The 18,665-nt window shown below is 44.7% G+C and overlaps 1 protein-coding gene across 5 annotated transcripts in view; it reads right to left on the bottom strand.

Moving 5' to 3' along the window:
- The window catches only part of MPV17L (MPV17 mitochondrial inner membrane protein like), a 37,513-nt gene that overhangs the window by 4,869 nt on the left and 13,979 nt on the right, over positions 1-18,665 (bottom strand). For 3 of the 5 annotated variants that reach the window (XM_077457332.1, XM_077457334.1, XM_077457335.1), the window contains exons 2-3: positions 5,199-5,756; positions 3,553-3,623 (exon numbers count right to left, since the gene is read on the bottom strand). In XM_077457332.1, coding sequence (XP_077313458.1) covers positions 3,553-3,623; positions 5,199-5,505 — 378 coding nt within the window. In that variant the 5' untranslated portion in view covers positions 5,506-5,756. Of the gene's footprint in view, positions 1-3,552; positions 3,624-5,198; positions 5,757-12,781; positions 18,354-18,665 lie in introns of those variants that run through there. The other 2 variants (XM_077457333.1, XM_077457336.1) reach the window with 2 other exon arrangements.

Below are 18,665 nucleotides of genomic sequence, written 5' to 3'. Positions count from 1 at the left end.
TTTTGTACTTTTTTTCCACAGGTGAATGGGTAGGGGTACATTGTACCCCATACTCATTCACATAGGGTGGGGGGCCGGTATCCGGGGGCCCCCTTATTAAAGGGGGCTCCCGGATTCCGATAAGCCCCCCGCCCGCAGACCCCGACAACCAACGGCCAGGGTTGTCGGGAAGAGGCCCTTGTCCTCATCGACATGGGGACAAGGTGCTTTGGGGTGGGGGGCCGCACGCCCCCCCTCCCCCAAGGCACCCCCCCATGTTGAGGGCACGCGGCCTGGTACGGCTCAGGAGGGGGGGGGGCCGCCCGCTCGTCCCCACCCCCTTTCCTGGCCGGCCGGGTAGCGTGCTCGGATAAGGGTCTGGTGTGGATCTGGGGGGGACCCCCACGCCGTTTTTTCGGCGTAGGGGGTTCCCCTTGGAATCCATACCAGACCTAAGGGCCTGGTATGCTCTCGGAGGGGGAACCCACGCCAAATTTTTTTCAGAAATTTGCCGTGGAGTTCCCCCTTGAGTTCATTCTCTGCTTGGCCTCGGCAAAAGTCGCCTGGCCTGGGGCGACTTGTAAGTCGTCCCAAGTCGGGCTTGAAGTCATCACAAGTCGTTTTGAAGTCGTCCCAAGTCGCGCTGTGATCTTAACTCAAGTCGTGTCCAAGTTGCCTGACTCAAGTCGCCTACAAGTCGTGTTGCCCCTGTGTGAATGGGCTCTAACATTAACATGTATACTTTTAGAAACCAGTGACCCCGATCCGCAGTCATTTCCGTTATGCCTGTGTGGAAAATGCATTCTGCTCCCTCCATGTTTTCTATTGTAGCCACTCTGGATGCACTGAGATCAGAGATTGTCAGTGCAAGTGATGAGCCCAAGTGAGAGGACACATCCTTGGCATGCCCTTTCCTGCTGGCCATTGGATGGGGCAGATTTTAGCTGTGTTTTGCTGATTAGTTGTTGCTAAGGCCACTTTCACACTGGGGCGCTGGCCACGTTGACATTAACCGCCATTTTAGCTGCGCTTTTCTGACCCTAGCTGGGCGCTTTTAACCCCCGCTAGCAGCACAAAAAGAGTTAAAAGTGCCCGCAAAGTGCTGCTGCCGAAGCACTTTGGCAGCGGTGCCCATTGTTTTCAATGGCAGGGGCAGTTTAGGAGCAGTGTATACACTGCTCCCGCACCGCCCCAGAGATGCTGCTTGCAGGACTTTTCCTGTCCAGCAAGCGCACCGCCCAAGTGTGAAAGCACTCGGGTTTTCACACTGGGGCTGCAGAAGAAGCAGTTTACAGGCACTACTTTTAGCGCAAATATGCCTGTGTGAAAGTAGCTTTATTGTTCCAGGAGCAGATCTAAGAGGTTCCCTCTGGAAAAATATTTAAAAGTTAGCAGCTACAAATACTGTAGCTGCTAACCTTTAATAAAAGGACACTTGCCTGCTCAGGGATTCAGTGCCGCCCTCACTCGGGCTGATTCTTCACTAGCCTTCGGGTTCCCATGGCCGGCATCCTAACTGTGTGCAGTCGGCTATGCTGCTTTTGGCCTCATAGCTGGCTGCCCATTGTACATGCGCAAGCTGTGCTGTGCTTTGTAAATGGTCCCACAGTCTTCTGGGACCTGTGATGTGTCCCAGAAGACTGTGGGGAGGGAGGGGAAGAGGAGAACCTAGGAAGTGGGCATCTGTCAAGACTAAGTACCCACTCCCCCCCCCCCCCCCCCAAGCAAAATGAGATGTGGCAGGGGAGGGGGACTTAAAATGGATCTTGGGTGGAGTTCCATTTTAATCAAGCAACTGAAGGACAGACTGCATAGCTATGCAGAACCCAGTGGTCATCTCCCTCCCTTAAACCTCTAACGCGTGCCCAGGGATGAGTCTTTTCACTTCTACAATCCGCAGAAAATTCATGGAATACTAACTCGCTGGCTGTTCTGAAGCGCTGAAAAAAAAAAAAAAAAAAGGGGAAGAAGAAGAAGCTGCAGCTACAGGGATGGCCTGAGGATATGCACACATTTTCAAAGTAAGAAAAAATATTTTAACTATACTAATTACCAAATTTGTGTCGATGATTAATAATTTTACTTAATGTATTCATAAATGTGACTTTAGTACTTTAGGCCCCTTTTACATGGACCGATCAGGTCTGCCTGTCAGTTTTTCAGGCAAACCCGATCCGACCATCCATTGCCCTCTATGAAACGGCGGATGTCAACAGACGTGTCCATTGACATCCCTCGTTCATCTGATCCGATCCTCTCTGCTAAAAAAACAGTTCCCCATCGGTCTGGTGGATCGAATCAGATGACAGTTGGATGGAAATGGACAGACAGCCTGTTTCCATCCGACCGCCCATATAGGAACGCGGGCTGTCTGCTCTGCATCAGCGCAGTGGATACGGACCTGTCATCTGCCTGCTCAGTGGGGATCAGCGGAGAGATCCCCTGCTGAGTAGGTGGATCCACTGGCAAACTCTGCCAGTGTGAAAGGGGTCTTAAGGTGGCAGTGTTTATTTGAAACATGGAGGCTTCTATTTTCCTTTCAGTGACGCCTTCAATCTGCATTTGACATAATATGTCATAGCTTACATAGCGAGAACATTATTTAGAACCATTCTGATTGGTTCCGAATTGTGAGTGGGGATTGAAGCTGTTGGTGATGGCCAGTATTGGAAGCCAGTAGCCACACAAAGTGTCAGCTGTTGACTCTCAATGAAGTGGGACTTTTAATAACTAATCCCCAGCAGGCAGAGGAATGTTAATAAACAGATTATGGGCAGGAATGAACTTAAAAAGTGTTACTAAACCCAAAATCGTGAAATCAGTGTGTATATGCAGTAAAGCATGCTTGTTATACTCACTGTGGAATTTAAGGGGTTAATCTTCTGCATTGTGTAAAAAGGTTGCTTGATCCTGTATGCAGAGATCCTCCCCTCCCTGCATTGTCCCCCTGGACAAGTGCCGGATAAGACAAAGCCTTCAGAGTCAGACGACACATGCTCAGTTTGATGTGTATTGCGAGAGAGGTTTTTTTTTTTTTCTTGGGAGAGTGCATGCGATCAGCACAGGGCCAATCAGCACTGTCCAGACATGTCCAGACAGAGGGTCAGGACTCCTGCAGCCTCATAGGACAGCTCAGTGCAGTATGAAAACTCCTCTTACAAGCTTCACCAGGAACTGATAGAAATCACAAGACTGCTATATACTGCTGATGAGAAAACATATTTAGCCATTTATATTCACTAAAATAACTGGATTTCCATGTTCTGTGTATCGCGGGAGATCAGATATAGTGACTGTAGGTTCTGGGTTTAGTAACACTTTAAGATAAGTGAACACCTGAAGTCAGAATCTAACCAGTATTACTTTTTTTTTTAAACTTCCAAGAGAGCAAGGCTCTCGCAAGTGTAGCTGGAACTTTGTTAAGACCAAGAGTACCACACAGATGCTCCAATAGTCTGCTTTAGTCCCACATGCATCGATTTCCTCTTAGGATTTGCTCACCCACTTTCAAGGTTTTAGGCCCTAGCCATTGACAAATGTAGCATATAAGAGGGTAACACATGTCTGTATTACCTTGTATGTTGGCCAAAATTTCTCTTTTAGGTTTTTAAAGACATCCTCCTCTCCATCCAGAAGACTTAAACCTAAAAGAAATAAGTCTTAATTAAGCATTATGAGATGAGTGGTTACATGAAAATGGTGGCGCCGCCGACCATTAATCTGTACAGAGTATAAATCTGACAGCTGACAGCTACTCACACACACTGTGTGCATGCAGCATTCAGATACGCTAGCTGCCTGGCCTCCCGTGTGAATGTAGCCTTAAAGTTCTGGCTGGAGTACTCAGATCAAAACAAGTTGCTTGCACCCCAGGTCTTCCATTTAGTAAATGTCTTTTGTTTTTTCAGTGAATTTAAGGCACTCTGTGATTGGAGGAAGGGAGATTATGAAGATAATTGGCCCCTCCTGCAACCGCAGAATGCCTCGATTCAAAATAATGCAAGGTGTTTACTAAATGGAGGAGCTGGAGCACAAGCAAGCTGCTTTGATCTGAGTACTCCAACCATAAGGGCTCATTCACACTAGAAACTGTACATCTACTGCGCATTTTTTCCTTGCACAGATACATTAATTTGATGTGCGTTTTAAATGCAGTTGGTACGCATTTACATACAGTTGATATGTTTTTCTATCTGCATTTGTCCTGTGAGGTCACTTCCTCCTGCTTTCATTCACTGGGCTTCTACGTGCACTGTGATGCGTTGCAGGGCATTTGCATGTGTTTTTGCGGTGTGGAAAAATGCAGTATGCGCTACTTTTTTTCCTCAGTGAATAGGTGCAGGAACGCAACTACGCCCTTCTGCCAAACCACACAGAACGGTTTATGTTGCCAAATTATGTGCAGCATGCAGAGTTGAGGAGTGCACGGTCCACATCTCACTTCCACCCCTCCTCAGCTCTGACCCCTGCATCACTCTCCCCCATCCTCCACCTCTGCACACATCTCTCACTTCCACAGCCCTTACCTCTCGACCACCATCTCCCCCCAGTCCTCATCCTCGTCCAACTCCAGTATCTCCAGACAGTGTAGGCAGCTCCACCACTCTCTTGCAGGGAAATCATTGTTCGGCATCTGTGCATCCAAGCACAGATGGGGATCACAGTGCAGCTTACCATGTGATGCCCCATCCCACTCTGCACCTGCATCTCCCTTGTCCCCGCCATGAGCGTAGGACAAAAAGGGAGCTGCTAGGAGGAAAGCTGTGCTTGTAAACACAGACGGCATCTGCATTTACAAGTGGCAGTGGGGAGAGAAAGGCGAAAGAGCTGGAGGTGTTGGAATGGAGTTCCGCCATGTTCTGGTTGAAAAAAAACCTGGGTATGAGGACCACATGGAATGGCCTGGAGGGCTGGATTTGGCCCGCGGGCCTTGTGTTTCACACATGTAGTCAGCCAACTGCATCCTACTGTGTTAGGGGTGAAAGGGCCCTAACCCTCAGCATTTTGACCGCACTGTACAGGGTTCTACATTATGCTGCAGCCTAGACACTTAGGACACACTTAATTAGTGTGGATTTACTTTTACAGGTCATATGTTGAAAAAAAAAAACGTAGCCAAAATTTAGCTTGAGTTTGTTTTTGGTGATTTAAGAGTTATGATTGTGGAGCATCAATACACATGATAAATGGTGCCCAAACTTCTATAGTAGTGAACTTACCTGTATAGAAAGCACTGATTGTAACCGGAGCTGCCAGCAGCTGATCACAGGCTACCTTCCTTATGACATTCTTAACTGCAGATCCTGGAAATGTTCTTTCGATAAATCTCAGCCAAAAAAAGTTAAAATTGGCATGGAAGCAGAATCCCACAATTCCAACCTTAGCAGTTTGTTTAAAATCTATTTGTTCATTGGGTCCTTTAGTGAGTTTCTGTTGGACAGCATCAGCTGACGCAAAGAGAGAGCCATAAATTGTCACATTGGTCATCCAGGGGTGTCTTTTTGTGAATTGTATGAAGGCACGCATTGTAAAAAAATAAAAAGTTGCAAATTAGACAATGTAGAATTCCAGTGAGGTTCGGGATTTCTATATGGCCAGTATACCAGAAAACTCAGTAGAAAAGTATAAAGATATGTATAGTGTGCTCAGAAATGTTACGTAGATTGCTGGTAATGCAGACTGACCAATCATAAGAGGCCTTGTAGAGTACTTAAACCCGGTTCCGTAATTCTCACAACTGAGAAATGATCGCTTTATATTCACTGTATTCTTCTGCCCTGGAAAGGACAAAACATATAGATTAGAACACACAGTTATTATATAAGATCTAACACACTGAAAAAAGCAGTGCTGTAAATGAGGACATTATGCCAAACATATGCTGCCAGTGACTTGTTTCACTATCTCAGGATTTGAAATATTATTCTTTATTGTTGCGTTCTCTCACACCATCACATTAGGTCTCCATTGCTTTTTTTTTGCATAGATTTGTGGTAATGTCTCAAGTTTTTTCTAAATTCCCATAAATCACCCCAAAACATGTTAAAAACTAGCCATACAATCTCTGTATACTCAACTTTAGATCTACCAAATCTATGCAATATAGGGACCTGCCTAAGCTATCCAATCAGTTTTTTATTCAATCAGGAAGACCTTTACACTACAAATTTGTTAGTAGATCTAAGGAAGATTGTACAATCAGGTTGTAACATGTATGGTGAGCTTTAGGGAGCTTTCCCCTTCTTGCACTGGTGACTGTACGGTGAGAGAACTCCCCAACTGGGACAAAGACAGCAATACGAACCTGACTTGGGCTCATAACCCTTACCCACTCTTCTACAAAAAAATGTTTTATTACTGTCTGTGTCCCTGCTGGAGAGATTCTAATCCTTTCCTGTCTCAGTGACCACACCAAAAAGGGAATTATATACATTATGGCAACCCCAGCATCTCTAGTAAGAGGTTTCTTCCTATTGGTGGCAAAGATCCTATACTTGCTAAACACACAGAACCCTCTAGTGGTTGAGAAGCAGAAGTGTAAATCCCTGCATGTTGGTAGGAAAGTAAGAAATGACCTGTAGAAGTGGAAAAGGAAACCACACCACACTACAGTGCTGGGTTTTATTTTTAAAGCAATATGGACCAACAGTAAAGGTTTTACTTCTCTAAAGCTGCCATGAGATTTTTAGGGGACAGCTTAGATGTATATTTTACAGTATAGTGCTTTCAAGAGTTCTTCTTTAAAGATGGCCACATGATTTCTCACCACTAGAGGAACAAAGGATTAAAGCTGCTAGATGCTAGCTAATGCTAAACTTTTTTTATAGTGTTAAAGTTATATGCCCAACAGCAGACCACATCCAGCATCCTTGTCCACCATCAAATAGACCGCATAAAGATTTGAAAAATATGCTTTTTAATTAAATTTGTAGTATGTATCCACCCTGTAGTACACTGAAAGTCCCACTATTGACTCCCCTCGTCCCCCCCTTTATATGAGAGAGGGCAATACATTAGAATGTTTAGATTAATGAGATGGGGCCCCACCATTCTAATATCCTGGCTAAAAGTGGATTAATCCCGTGCCCAGTTTGTTAATATAAACATATTGTATATTGGAAAAGTCTGATGCTAATAATGCACAAAGAGGAGGATCAGGGCTGCTCTGTGCAAAACCATTATACAGTATATATATATATATATATATATATATATATATATATACACACACACACACACACACACACATATATATATATATATATATATATATATATATATACACACACACACACACACACACATATACATATACATACACACACACACACACACACACTTGAAATAAGAACAGCTAGCTAGACAAAAAGAGAATAGCATAAAAACCTATATAGAATATAACTGATATGGGGAAAAACCTATACAGTACTTGTAAACACATCACTATAGTTCAATAAAAATGAGTACATGGACTATACAGCTATTTACAGAAAATATAAAATGGGGCTATTATGTATCTGGTTTTAGGTAAGGGAAAAATCTGAGTTATCCACTAGGTGGTGATAAAAACATAGGAAGCTCTCATTACGTCCCGAGAACAGGCAAAAAAGAAACAAAGTATAACATTAAAAGGATAAGTTCACCTTTCTTTTCTAAAATTCCAGCTCCCCTATGTACCAATATGTACTCTTTCTGCAAAAATATCAAAGTTTCCATTAAATCTACAGACGCTTCACTCGTCCTCATCAGTGTTTCCAAACGTATCCATTCGTTTTGCCTTACTTCCTGGTTGGACTATAGGTCATGACACAATTAGGAGTTGACTATCTGATCTCATTAGCACACACCCTGCATCATCCATCCTCCTACCTACCACTCATTTCCAGCTGCACATTTTTTTAAATGAAATGCAATCAATCAGCGATTGCACTTCACTGTCCTCATGGATGTTTGTACAATCACTAAAATTACTAGTTGCGCTCTCAGTGCCATCGATTGTTAACGGCACATCAAACACAGAAGAAAACACACATTTTGAAACGTGAAAAGACGCCAAAATGTCCCAGAAGTCACATGTAGTGCAGCCAATTGAAATAAACGGGCTGCCCTATGCGTGTCAAAGGAAAAATGAGCCACAAAATGTGCGCTTCCACTATGCTAGAAGTGAATGGGGCCTGAAAGTGAAATTGGTGCATTAACACAACAATAATGAGGCTCTATTCACATCTATGCATTTCCCTGCACTAATAATCACATTTGAGGCAATTGTTCCATGTATGGCTGCCCATTCTTGGTGGATGTGCTGCCCTTTATGTGATGAGTGTAGATGCTCCAAAACGCCTCCCCCTTACAAAAAAAAAAAAGGACGCATGTGGGAATGCGAGTTCCCACTATGCAGAGATGTGAACAGTGTTTGACAGCTGAGTGTTTCTGTTCACTCCCTCCTATGTACTTGTATAAAGGTGGCCATACACTATGCAATCTGATTGTATATTTAGTGAGAAGGGTGATCACTGATTGCATATAATTAAAAAAAACATGCAGCTGGGAATGGGTGGGTAGGTAGGAGGGTGGCTGATCAGGGTGTGTGCTAATGAAGTCAGCTAGTTGATTCCTGTGACGGAACCGATCCCACACTTCGATTGAGTGCTTCCGTCTATATACCGCTTCCTAAGTCCTGGAACACAAGTCCAATGGATCTGGCTATAGGAACCCCCATGAACTAGACGACACCAGTCTTAGAGGAGATCAGGAATGACCTTTATTTATTTGAGATCTCACACAAAATATATACAGCGGGGTGACTAAAACCTAACCTAATTAGCATGAGCTAATTATCTAAAATCAACACTCAGACTAGTTGACTGGATAGGATAAGACTTTTCGGCTCCTAGCTCACTAACAATTCAATTGCAGGTTCATTAGCACAAACAACAAAACAACAGTAGGTGAAATACTCTTTAGAATCTGTGTCAAGCCAGACTAGACTCATTTACATTATACAAGACAGTCAGGATGGCTGGGAGGTGATGATATTAGCATCTAAGAGTTTGTGTCCAAATAGTGTGATTTAGTCTATTGCTAACATGGCATTTACATATCCAGAGTCTGTGTGTCTTGGGGGGGGATGGACCTGAATCCAAGTAACATCACCTCAGTGGTCCCCAGGCATACAGCTTACAAAGAGCACCGTTCCCCCAAATGCCAGGGCCCATAATCACAAGGCAAGAGGCTCGCATTCAGTCCCCTCCAAGAGCCTCGGTCCCAGCTGAGTCTGTCACATTTCTCCCCTTTCGGCAGGAGACTAACACAGGAGGAGACCCCAGACAGGTTGACTCCGAAGTTAGACAGGGGTTCCAGTCATCTAATGCTGGTATCCACACAATACCCCAAATAAAGCGTCCCAAACAGAGTATTCCTCACCCAGCCAACCTCTGCCTCTCTCAGAGAACATCCCTGACGCTGGGGAGAGGTGTGGACCGCCCCTTCTCCCTGGAGTCCTTTCAGCCACTGGAGAGAAGACAGGGTGGTTGGGCTCAGTCTGCCATGCTGTTGGGCATCTGGGCCAACTGCCCAAAATCCCTGGGGTATACAGGTGGAGACTGAAGTCCCATCCACCTTTACAGGAAATCTGTCCTCTGTTTGTTGTGGGCAGAGGCCAGCAGCGCTCTGTTCCATTGCCAGCAGTTCTCCGGGGTGTAGGAGGTTCTCTACATCATCTGCTCCAGCTATCTGTTGGGGAGAGAGGCTGACTGCCCCAGCTCCCTGGAACTCCGCAGTTGTTTCCGATTCTGGGCAGAGGTTGGTAGCACTCTGCCCGGTTGCCAGCACTTCTGCTGGTTTTCTGTTAGTGGAGAGCACAGCCCCATCCACCGACACCAGATCAAGCTACAGTTGTGAGGTGATGACTGCATTCTCTCCTTGGATCCTGATCTGCAGCTCGTGATAGACTGCCACCTCCTCACCCTGGGTCTCCTGAATTGCGGCAGGTGTGGGGCAGAGGTCTTGGACCCTCTGTCCAGTTGCCAGCACTTCTGCTGGGGGTTTGCTAGGTGGTTCCTCCTCTGCAGAAACGTCTATTAAATCCCCAGTCTCTGGAATTGCTAAAAGTGTGGGACAGAGGTCTTGGACCCTCTGTTCAGTTACCAGATCCTCAGCTGGAGAATTTTGTTGTAACTCCATAGATGCTGCTGGCAGAAAATCACATGTCCCTGTCAGTGTTGTGGGAGATAGGCCGACTACCTCTTCTCTCAAGAAGGCCGAAGCCACTGTTGGTGCTGGGCAGAAGTTATCAGAACTCTGCTCTGTTGTCAGAACTTCAGGTTTGGGGACGACAATCTCCGCAGTTTCCACTGCCGATTCTCTGGCATGCTGCTGAACGTGTTCTAGCAGTTTCCTGTATGCCCTTTCCAGATGCTGTTCCTTCCTTAACAAATGGTCCAGATCAGGTTTAAGCTCTGAGACCCCTGCAAGACCGAGCATAGCCTCTCTATATTCTCGCAGGTTCTCAAGGGTAGGTTCCCCTTCATCGCCAAACGCAAAACGATCTGTAAGGCACACCCACAGCAATCCAGGGCCTCCAAAGTAATATCCCTCCGGAGAGCATTCTGTTGTCTCCCCTAAATATCCCTGCTCTGCGTGCCATTGCAGAGCCCGATAATGATTGTCCAGCTCTATCTCCTGCTGGACCAGCCTGTCCAAATCAGTCACCCATTGCTCCTGGGGCTGCTCTCCCAGGAATGCCAATCCGCAATGCCCGTTGGTCACTGGCCCATTGCTCTTGGGTTGGAAAGAACTTGCCCCGTTTTATACCAGCAAGCTGGAGGGCTCCGATCCGGAGCTCCACCCGAATCCACTGCCTGAGCTCCAGGTATTCATCCTCAGACACAGTCCTGGTGTATGCTGAAAGGACGATCCGGGAACTCTGATGCCAGGTCCATATCTCTGCTGGGGTGACCTAAGTCTGCTATCCTGATCTTGGATCCAGGTGGAGGTTCGGATGTCCCAGACTGCAGGAAGCAACCCACTGCTTGCCACCAATGTGACGGAACCGATCCCACACTCCAATTGAGTGCTTCCGTCTAAGTCCTGGAGCACAAGTCCAATGGATCTGGCTATAGGAACCCCCATGAACTAGACAACGCCAGTCTTAGAGGACATCAGGAATGACCTTTATTTGAGATCTCACACAAAATATATACAGCGGGGTGACTAAAACCTAACCTAATTAGCATGCGCTAATTATCTAAATCAACACTCAGACTAGTTGACTGGATAGGATAAGACTTTTCGGCTCCTAGCTCACTAAAAATTAAATTGCATGTTAATTAGCATAAACAACAAAACAACAATAGGTGAAATACTCTTTAGAATCTGTGTCAAGCCAGACTAGACACATTAACATTATACAAGACAGTCAGGATGGCTGGAGGTGATGATATTAGCATCTAAGCGTTTGTGTCCCAATAGTTTGATTTAGTCTATTGCTAACATGGCATTTACATATCCAGAGTCTGTGTGTCTTGGGGGGGGGGGGGGGCACGGACCTGAATCCAAGTAACACCACCTCAGGGGCCCCAAGGCATACAGTTCACAAAGAGCACCATTCCCCCAAATGCCAGGGCCCATAATCACAAGGCAAGAGGCTCGCATTCAGTCCCCTCCAAGAGCCTCGGTCCCAGCTAGGTCTGTCACATTGACTCCTTCCTGTGTCATGACCTAAAGTCGGATCAGGAAGTAAGGCCAAACAAATGGATACATTTGTAAACATTGATGAGGACATGTTAAGTACGTGTCTGTAGATTTAATGGAAAGCTTTGATATTTTTTGCAAAAAAAGAACATGAATGCTCTATTGGTACATATGGGAGCTGGAATTTAGAAAAAAAAAAGTGAACTTATCCGTAAAGGCTTCATGTACACTGAAACCTCACAGCTAGTAACCGACATAAAAAACATCAGTTTTGCCACTTTTACATGCAGCATTTAGGGGCATTAAAGAGCATTTTAGTTTAGAAGCGTTTTCAATGGGGAAAAAATTTTTTTGACCATTTGCAATGGGAATATATTCTCTCTCTCTTTTCCAACACTATTTTGAAATGTTCCCCCTACACCACTTGACTAAGTAGTATCTCCAAAACAAAAGTTGGTTGCCTTTCTACTTGGAAAGGTCACAACCCAGCAATGAGGACACTGCCATACCATCCAGGAACTGGTCTGGTTGTGCACTGCCTACAGCTCTACCACCACTGACCACAGATGGTGGATAGCACTGCTTATACACACCAACCTTGGCCCCTTTAATATCTCCTACTTCCATGGAGGGTTTTTGAGTGACTTCATGGTTATTAACAATAAGGGCACACAGTCCTGATATATAAACATCAGATTCCTGGCAGAAAATTCCTGTGTAAAAAAAACACAAGGCGGGCTGTATAATAAATGTGCATTTTTGTATAGCATACATGCACATAAGAATTCTTCTAGCCCTTCTTGGGTTGTGACGTATGCACATACTTCGAGCATACAGTCCAAAAAAGTGGCATGGTGTAACACAAAGGAATCGGTACATCTCGCTATTTTCCAGGTGAAGATCAGCACAGGTAAATTGAATAACAAAAGAGTAACCCAGTTCAGGGAAATATAAGCCATACAAGATGCATAAGTACAATGTCAAATGGCATATAGTGTAATGCTTTGCCATGCATTAGGTGGTGCACATTCTCTGTCTTCCATGTAGTGTCTGTTGTATGGAGATTACCCTGGCCAGGCAGTTTTCTGTGAACAAGCTGGAGAACAGTTACCGGATTTTGGAAACCAGAATGTTTTGTTGCATCTCATCCTCCACATTGCAGCAGGTGTGTGAAGGCAAGAAAAGAATATATATTAGAGACATCCTTAGCATTAAGAACTATATGGATGTTAGATGTTTTTGGGACTTGATTTAATACACAATTTTTGCACATTCATATTACATTATTGTTTCTGATAATTTATTATGGTGCAAGATCACTTGTTCATTAGCTCTTTTTAGTCTGATGTGTACATATCTATACAAAATGTACTATTTTTGTTAACAGAATTGTTATGCTGCACAAATTTTTTTTATCCCTCCTCTTTATCAAGGATCCCCAAACTTTCTAAGCAAAGGCCCAGTTTACTGTGCTTTAGGCTGTACAGTGGGAGTACAAAATGCCCTGGCATCAGTGCCCCTCTATTAGTTTTAATGGGAGGAATAGCGCCCCGTTGCTGATATCAGTAAGAAGAATAGTGCACCATTAAAGGTGTCAGTAGGGGAAATGGTGCTCCATCATAGGTGTCAGTTGATGAAATAGTGCACCAAGGGCCAGATAAAGGCAAGCAAAGGGCCACATCCAGCCCCCCGGCTTTAGTTTGGAGACCACTGGTTTATATTACTGATTTGTCATTTGAAAAGCCAATACAAAGGGGAAAAAAAGGAGGGAAAAAACCCTAAAAACACTTGTGTGGTTTAGCCAATCATTTTCTGCAGCATAAATCTCAGAGAGAAGCTTCAATTAAACTATATATATTTCAGAAAAAAATACTAGCAGCATGAATGTCAGTTATATTTCCCTCCTTAAAATAGCAGAATCTGCCTTTTTTGTATGCAAAAAGTAGATTGGAAGGGATTTCCTGGTCTTTCTGCCACATTTCTGCCTTCTGTAATGGCAAATTTTGTGCATGTACACTGCTGCTGCTTGCACCACGCATGCACACGGCTTGGTGGCATGCGCAAAATTTATCATTATAGAAGGTGGAGAAGTGGTTTGGTTTACACCCACTCATGTGCAGTACGGGCTTTGCGCATGCGTATTAAGGACACATGCCTCTCTAACCTATGGCACTCTCAGTCCTCAAGTCTGCCTCCAGCCAACTTCCAGCTCTGTCCTCACTCACAATAATAAAAAATAAATTGCCAGAAGACTCCTGGGATCTGAGATGAAAGTATCCCAGGAGCTAATCTGAAAGGGAGATTCAAAGTGCCGACATCCCTGTGTGACTTCATCGTGGCATGCATACGACTTCTTTAAAAACAGACATCAATGCAAGTCGTGTTGAAATTGCCCTAAAGCAGTGCAGGAACCTTTTTCTAAGTCAGAGGGACTTGGGGTGCAATGATTAGAACAGTTCCATTGCCATTAATGGGGCGCGACTTGTCATGGACTGCATATGCATTATTTAAAAAAAAAAAAAAAAATGCTTGTTTGCCTAAAAATGGTGCATTTTCAGGCAGTAGTGTGCAATAGGCCTTATGGTAATCAGGACAGTGACAGGGATGTGTTCTTTGTCCACATACTGTGTGCTAAACGGTGTCCCTCTGTCAGGGCTGGGCTCAGACCTTCCTTCTCTGAGCTGGCCGCTCAGCTGTCGGCTAATTGCCAGCTCCTATCTCTCCCCAGTTACTCAGCTGTTGATATCCTGCTCGTCAGTCCTGCCTATTTAAGCCATCGAGTTCAGAGGTTTTCTACCTTCGCCTTGGTCACCATCACAGAAACCATCTCCTGCGATCCTGTTAAAGGCTTGCTTTGCTGACATCCCTTCTGGCTCCAGATCCTGCTTGCTGTTCTACTACATCGATCCCTGACTTCCGGCTTGGCTGACTATCCGTTACGGTTACTGAACTTGGGTGATGTCTTGACTACGTTTGTTATTTATACTTTTATTATTAAACAAGTGCGCTTTAACCGTAGTTCTGTCTCGGCCTGATTTCATAGTTTCTAACACCCTCTTTATCATTTCAGAAAGTCGGAGATATGCAAGTCCATTGTCAGAACCTTCCTCTTCCCATTTATATTTATGATAACACACAAGGCTGTTGCGCTCTCTCTCCTGTATGTGTCTATATACTGTAGGTATACACACACTTTACACACTCGCTCCATTAGCCGTATCCGAGCTCTGCTATATTGGTAATGAATGTCATGGAGTATATCTGTTCCAGATCATTAATGTCACTCTGAGAACCTGCTTTCATAAATATTTGTTTTAGTGTATTACACAGAAATAAGAAGAATCAATAAACATGGAAGTTTATCTACTAGATGACACACCTAAAAACAAACAATATTTATTCCCGACAAAGGAGCCCGACCATAACCGAGATCAGAGATAGAAGCCGATTTCAGAACTTCAAAGGATGTGTAATAACAATCCTACTCCTACACCTACCCCTCTCTGAATTACATTGATGGCTAATCCATGAAAAGCTTGTTGATGGCTTGTTATGACAGGAACGCTGAATTGTTGCCATATAATTATCTATAGATTTTTCAACTGGGAGATTCAGGAATTTCCTAACAGAGTGTTTGGTGGCATGTACAGGTGGAGCCTATGTGGGGCATAGAAATGGATGAATGAATGGAGCCTTCAAGTTATCTTCATTGCGGTGCTGCATTTTTTGCATCCCTCTGCTCCAATGTTGTGTGAACAGGGCATATAGAAAAAAAATGGTTTATATATGCCATAACAGGGATCTGCATTGTTCTTGTGCAGAAAAACGCAGGTCTCTTCATGCAGTGCGAATGGGTCCTTGAAGCGGTACTAAAGCCTCAGGATCAGATATAGCAGATGCAGCTGAGCAGAAATACAATCAGATACCTTTACTAGTACAGTCTGAGGCTTGCTCTACACTGCTTGGCACCACACAATTCAGAAAATGCTAAGTGTTTTTTGATTGGATGAGGTGGTGGGGTGGTTAAGTCAGGCTCTTCACTGCATTCAGAGAATGATTTAAATTAATTTAAAAAATGCAAAGCGTGAATGGAGCCCATGCCCAGAAGCAAGTGGACATGACTGGAGCAGCAATGTCTACTTGAGCGATTTCCAGTTTCCAGGAGCATCAGCCAGGTATGATATGAAGTTAGATTGCTCCAAGCTGAGTCAATGTGATCATATATAAACTGGAATTCTTGGTTATTGCCCAACTTCGAGCAAATACAAAATTTAATAAAATAAAAATGTTTTATTTATTATATCTAGGGGAGGTCTGTCCTACTGCCATCTTTATGATCTTGGGAAACCAAAATCTTCTGGGCCACGCTGAGGCCACCAGAATCGCCTCCTTTTGTTCCTGCAAAGAAGACTCGGAAGTAGCAGAACTGGAGGAAATGCATAGATCAGAGAAAACTGATCCCATGGGAAGACGAATGCATCTGTTCCGCAAGCTAGCGGATCCTTTGTTCTCGACACAAAGTTGTCGGCCTTGTTGTTGAATCTGGACACGAACAGGTCCACGTCTGGGAGTACCCCATCTCTGACATATCGCTAGGAAGATGTTGGGGTGAAGAGACCATTCTCCTGGAAATAATTGTTGGCGACTCAAGTAGCCCGCCTGCCAATTCTCTATCCCTGGAATGAAAACTGCCAATAGGCAAGGGACGTTGTGTTCTGTTCTGCCCAAGACAGAACATGATTCACCTCTTTTTGGGCTGCACGACTCCTCGTGCCTCCCGGTGATTGATGTAAGCCACAGCCGTGGCATTGTCGGACTGAATCCTGACAGGACAGTCCCTCAGTCTGACCGTCCAGGACTTTAGAGCCAGACGAACTGCCCAAATCGCCAAAATATTGATAGGCAAGGTCCTTTCCAACTTGGACCACTTCCCCTGGACAGAATTCTCTTCCAGGACTGCTCCCCAGCCTAGAAGACTGGCATCCGTAGTCACCACTTTCCAAGAGACTGGTAGAAACGATTTTCCCTTTTGAAGGTTGCTGGATATCAACCACCAATTTAGGCTCTGACGCACGTCAGGAGCCAGGCGAATTGGAAAATCTAAGGCCTGAACCTTCTTGTTCCAGGCCGACAGGATTGTGTTTTGTAGCAATCTTGAATGAAACTGCGCGTAAGGGACGGCCTCGAAGGAGGCCACCATTTTCCCCGATAGTCTCATGCACAACCAAATGGAAGGCTTTTTCTTTGCCTTGATGAGTTGAATTAGCTCTACAATGTAACTGATTATTTTCTGGGATAGAAATACCTCTTTCTGTATGGTATCTATGACCAGACCTAGGTACTGTAATCTCCTTGATGGTTTTAAGGGGGACTTTTCTAGGTTGAGAATCCAGCCTAGACATTCCAGGTAGTTTACAATTGTGACCAGACTGTGGTTTAGCCCTGAAACTGAATGATCTATTAAAAGCAGATCGTCCAAGTAGGCTAGGACCGTTATGCCCTGAGCCCTTAATCTGGCTAAAGGAGGTGCCAGAATTTTTGAGATCTAGAATAGGTCTTACTACTCTGTTTGGTTTTGGAACTGTAAAGAGGTTTGAATAAAAACCTGTGCCTTGTTACTCTAAGGGAACTTCTGATGTCACTAACTTGGATAATAGATGATCCAGTGCTAGAAGGAGAGCCACCTTCTTCTCTGGGTCCTTGGGAACATTTGACCTTAGAAACAGAGGAGACAGAAAAACGCAAAACTCTAGGTTGTAACCTAGAGAAACGGCAGAAGCCACCCATCTGTCTCAACATTGTTCCTACCAGATCCTTGAGAACTGCAGGAGCCTCCTCCCCACACGAGTGAGGGTGCCCCTTCATAAGGAGGCTTTAGCTGTTTAGTGGGCTTTCTGCCCCAAGATCTCTTCTGACCTTGGTGCTGCCCTTGGGGTTTCCCCTTGAACCTGACGGTTGAGGCCATCAAGACTGCCTAGAAGCTGATGCCCCTAGTACAGGAGAAGAAGCCCACTTAAAAGGAGAAATGTCTGAATTTCTTTTTTACTGGTAAAAGAGAACTTTTGCCATTAGAGATCTTTTGTAGGTATTTATCTAAATCATCTCCAAATAGCCGTTCACCATGAAAAGGGAAACTGGCTAAGAGCTTTTTACACGGCGATTCGGCTGACCAACTTTTCTGCCAAAGAATTCTGTGAGAATGCACTAGTCCAAGCATAAGCCGTGAGATTTGAATGACAGCATCTCTCATAGAGTCTACTGTGAAACACAGTGTGTCTGATAAATCAGTGCAATGTTGGGCCTGTTCATCAGGCAGAACTTTAAGCATCTCCTCAAACTGTTCCTTATTGGACTGAGATGCAGCCAGTTCTTTCCGCAACTGGCATGCTACTGAACTTGCTAAAGCCATATGGCTTTTAGAAAAAAGCTACAAATTTTTATCTGCTGGATCCTTTAACATGAGCACATTATCAACCGGACATGTGAGATTCTTATTCACTGAGGCAATCACAGCATCAACCGCTGGAACCCCCCCATTTCTTATAGAAATCTTCTTCCATAGGATAAAGTGTGGAGAATCTTGGTGGATAATATTGTTTATCTGAATGTTCCCATTCAGCATACATAATCTTTCCTTAGCCATGCATGAAAAGGAAAGGCATCCCCAGACGGAGAAGGTTTTAATGATCCTAAGTTAGAGATGGGATCATCAAGAGCCTGCGCTGCAGGCAGCACAAAGGTTGAACGAACCAACTAAGGCCGCGTACACACGCGCGGACTGTTCGCCCAACTTTGTCCGTCAAACAGTTTCGGCAAACAGTCCGCTCAAACTTAGCATGGACGGACATGGCCACACACGACGGACGAACAGTTTGCTGAAACCGTGCGCGATGACGTGAACGGCACGTACGACGGGACGAAAAATACGACGTCCTATACACTGCATTATAGCTTTCGGCGTGAAAATCCTTTCTGAGCATGCGTGCAACTTTGTT

Source organism: Lithobates pipiens, unplaced genomic scaffold, assembly GCF_037356315.1.
Source record: "Lithobates pipiens isolate NorthernLeopardFrog02 unplaced genomic scaffold, aLitPip1_a1.2 Scaffold_27, whole genome shotgun sequence".
NCBI classification, from domain to species: Eukaryota; Metazoa; Chordata; class Amphibia; order Anura; family Ranidae; genus Lithobates; species Lithobates pipiens.
The sequence above is the reverse complement of the archived record's forward strand: the minus strand, read 5'-3'. Positions and strand labels throughout refer to the sequence as shown.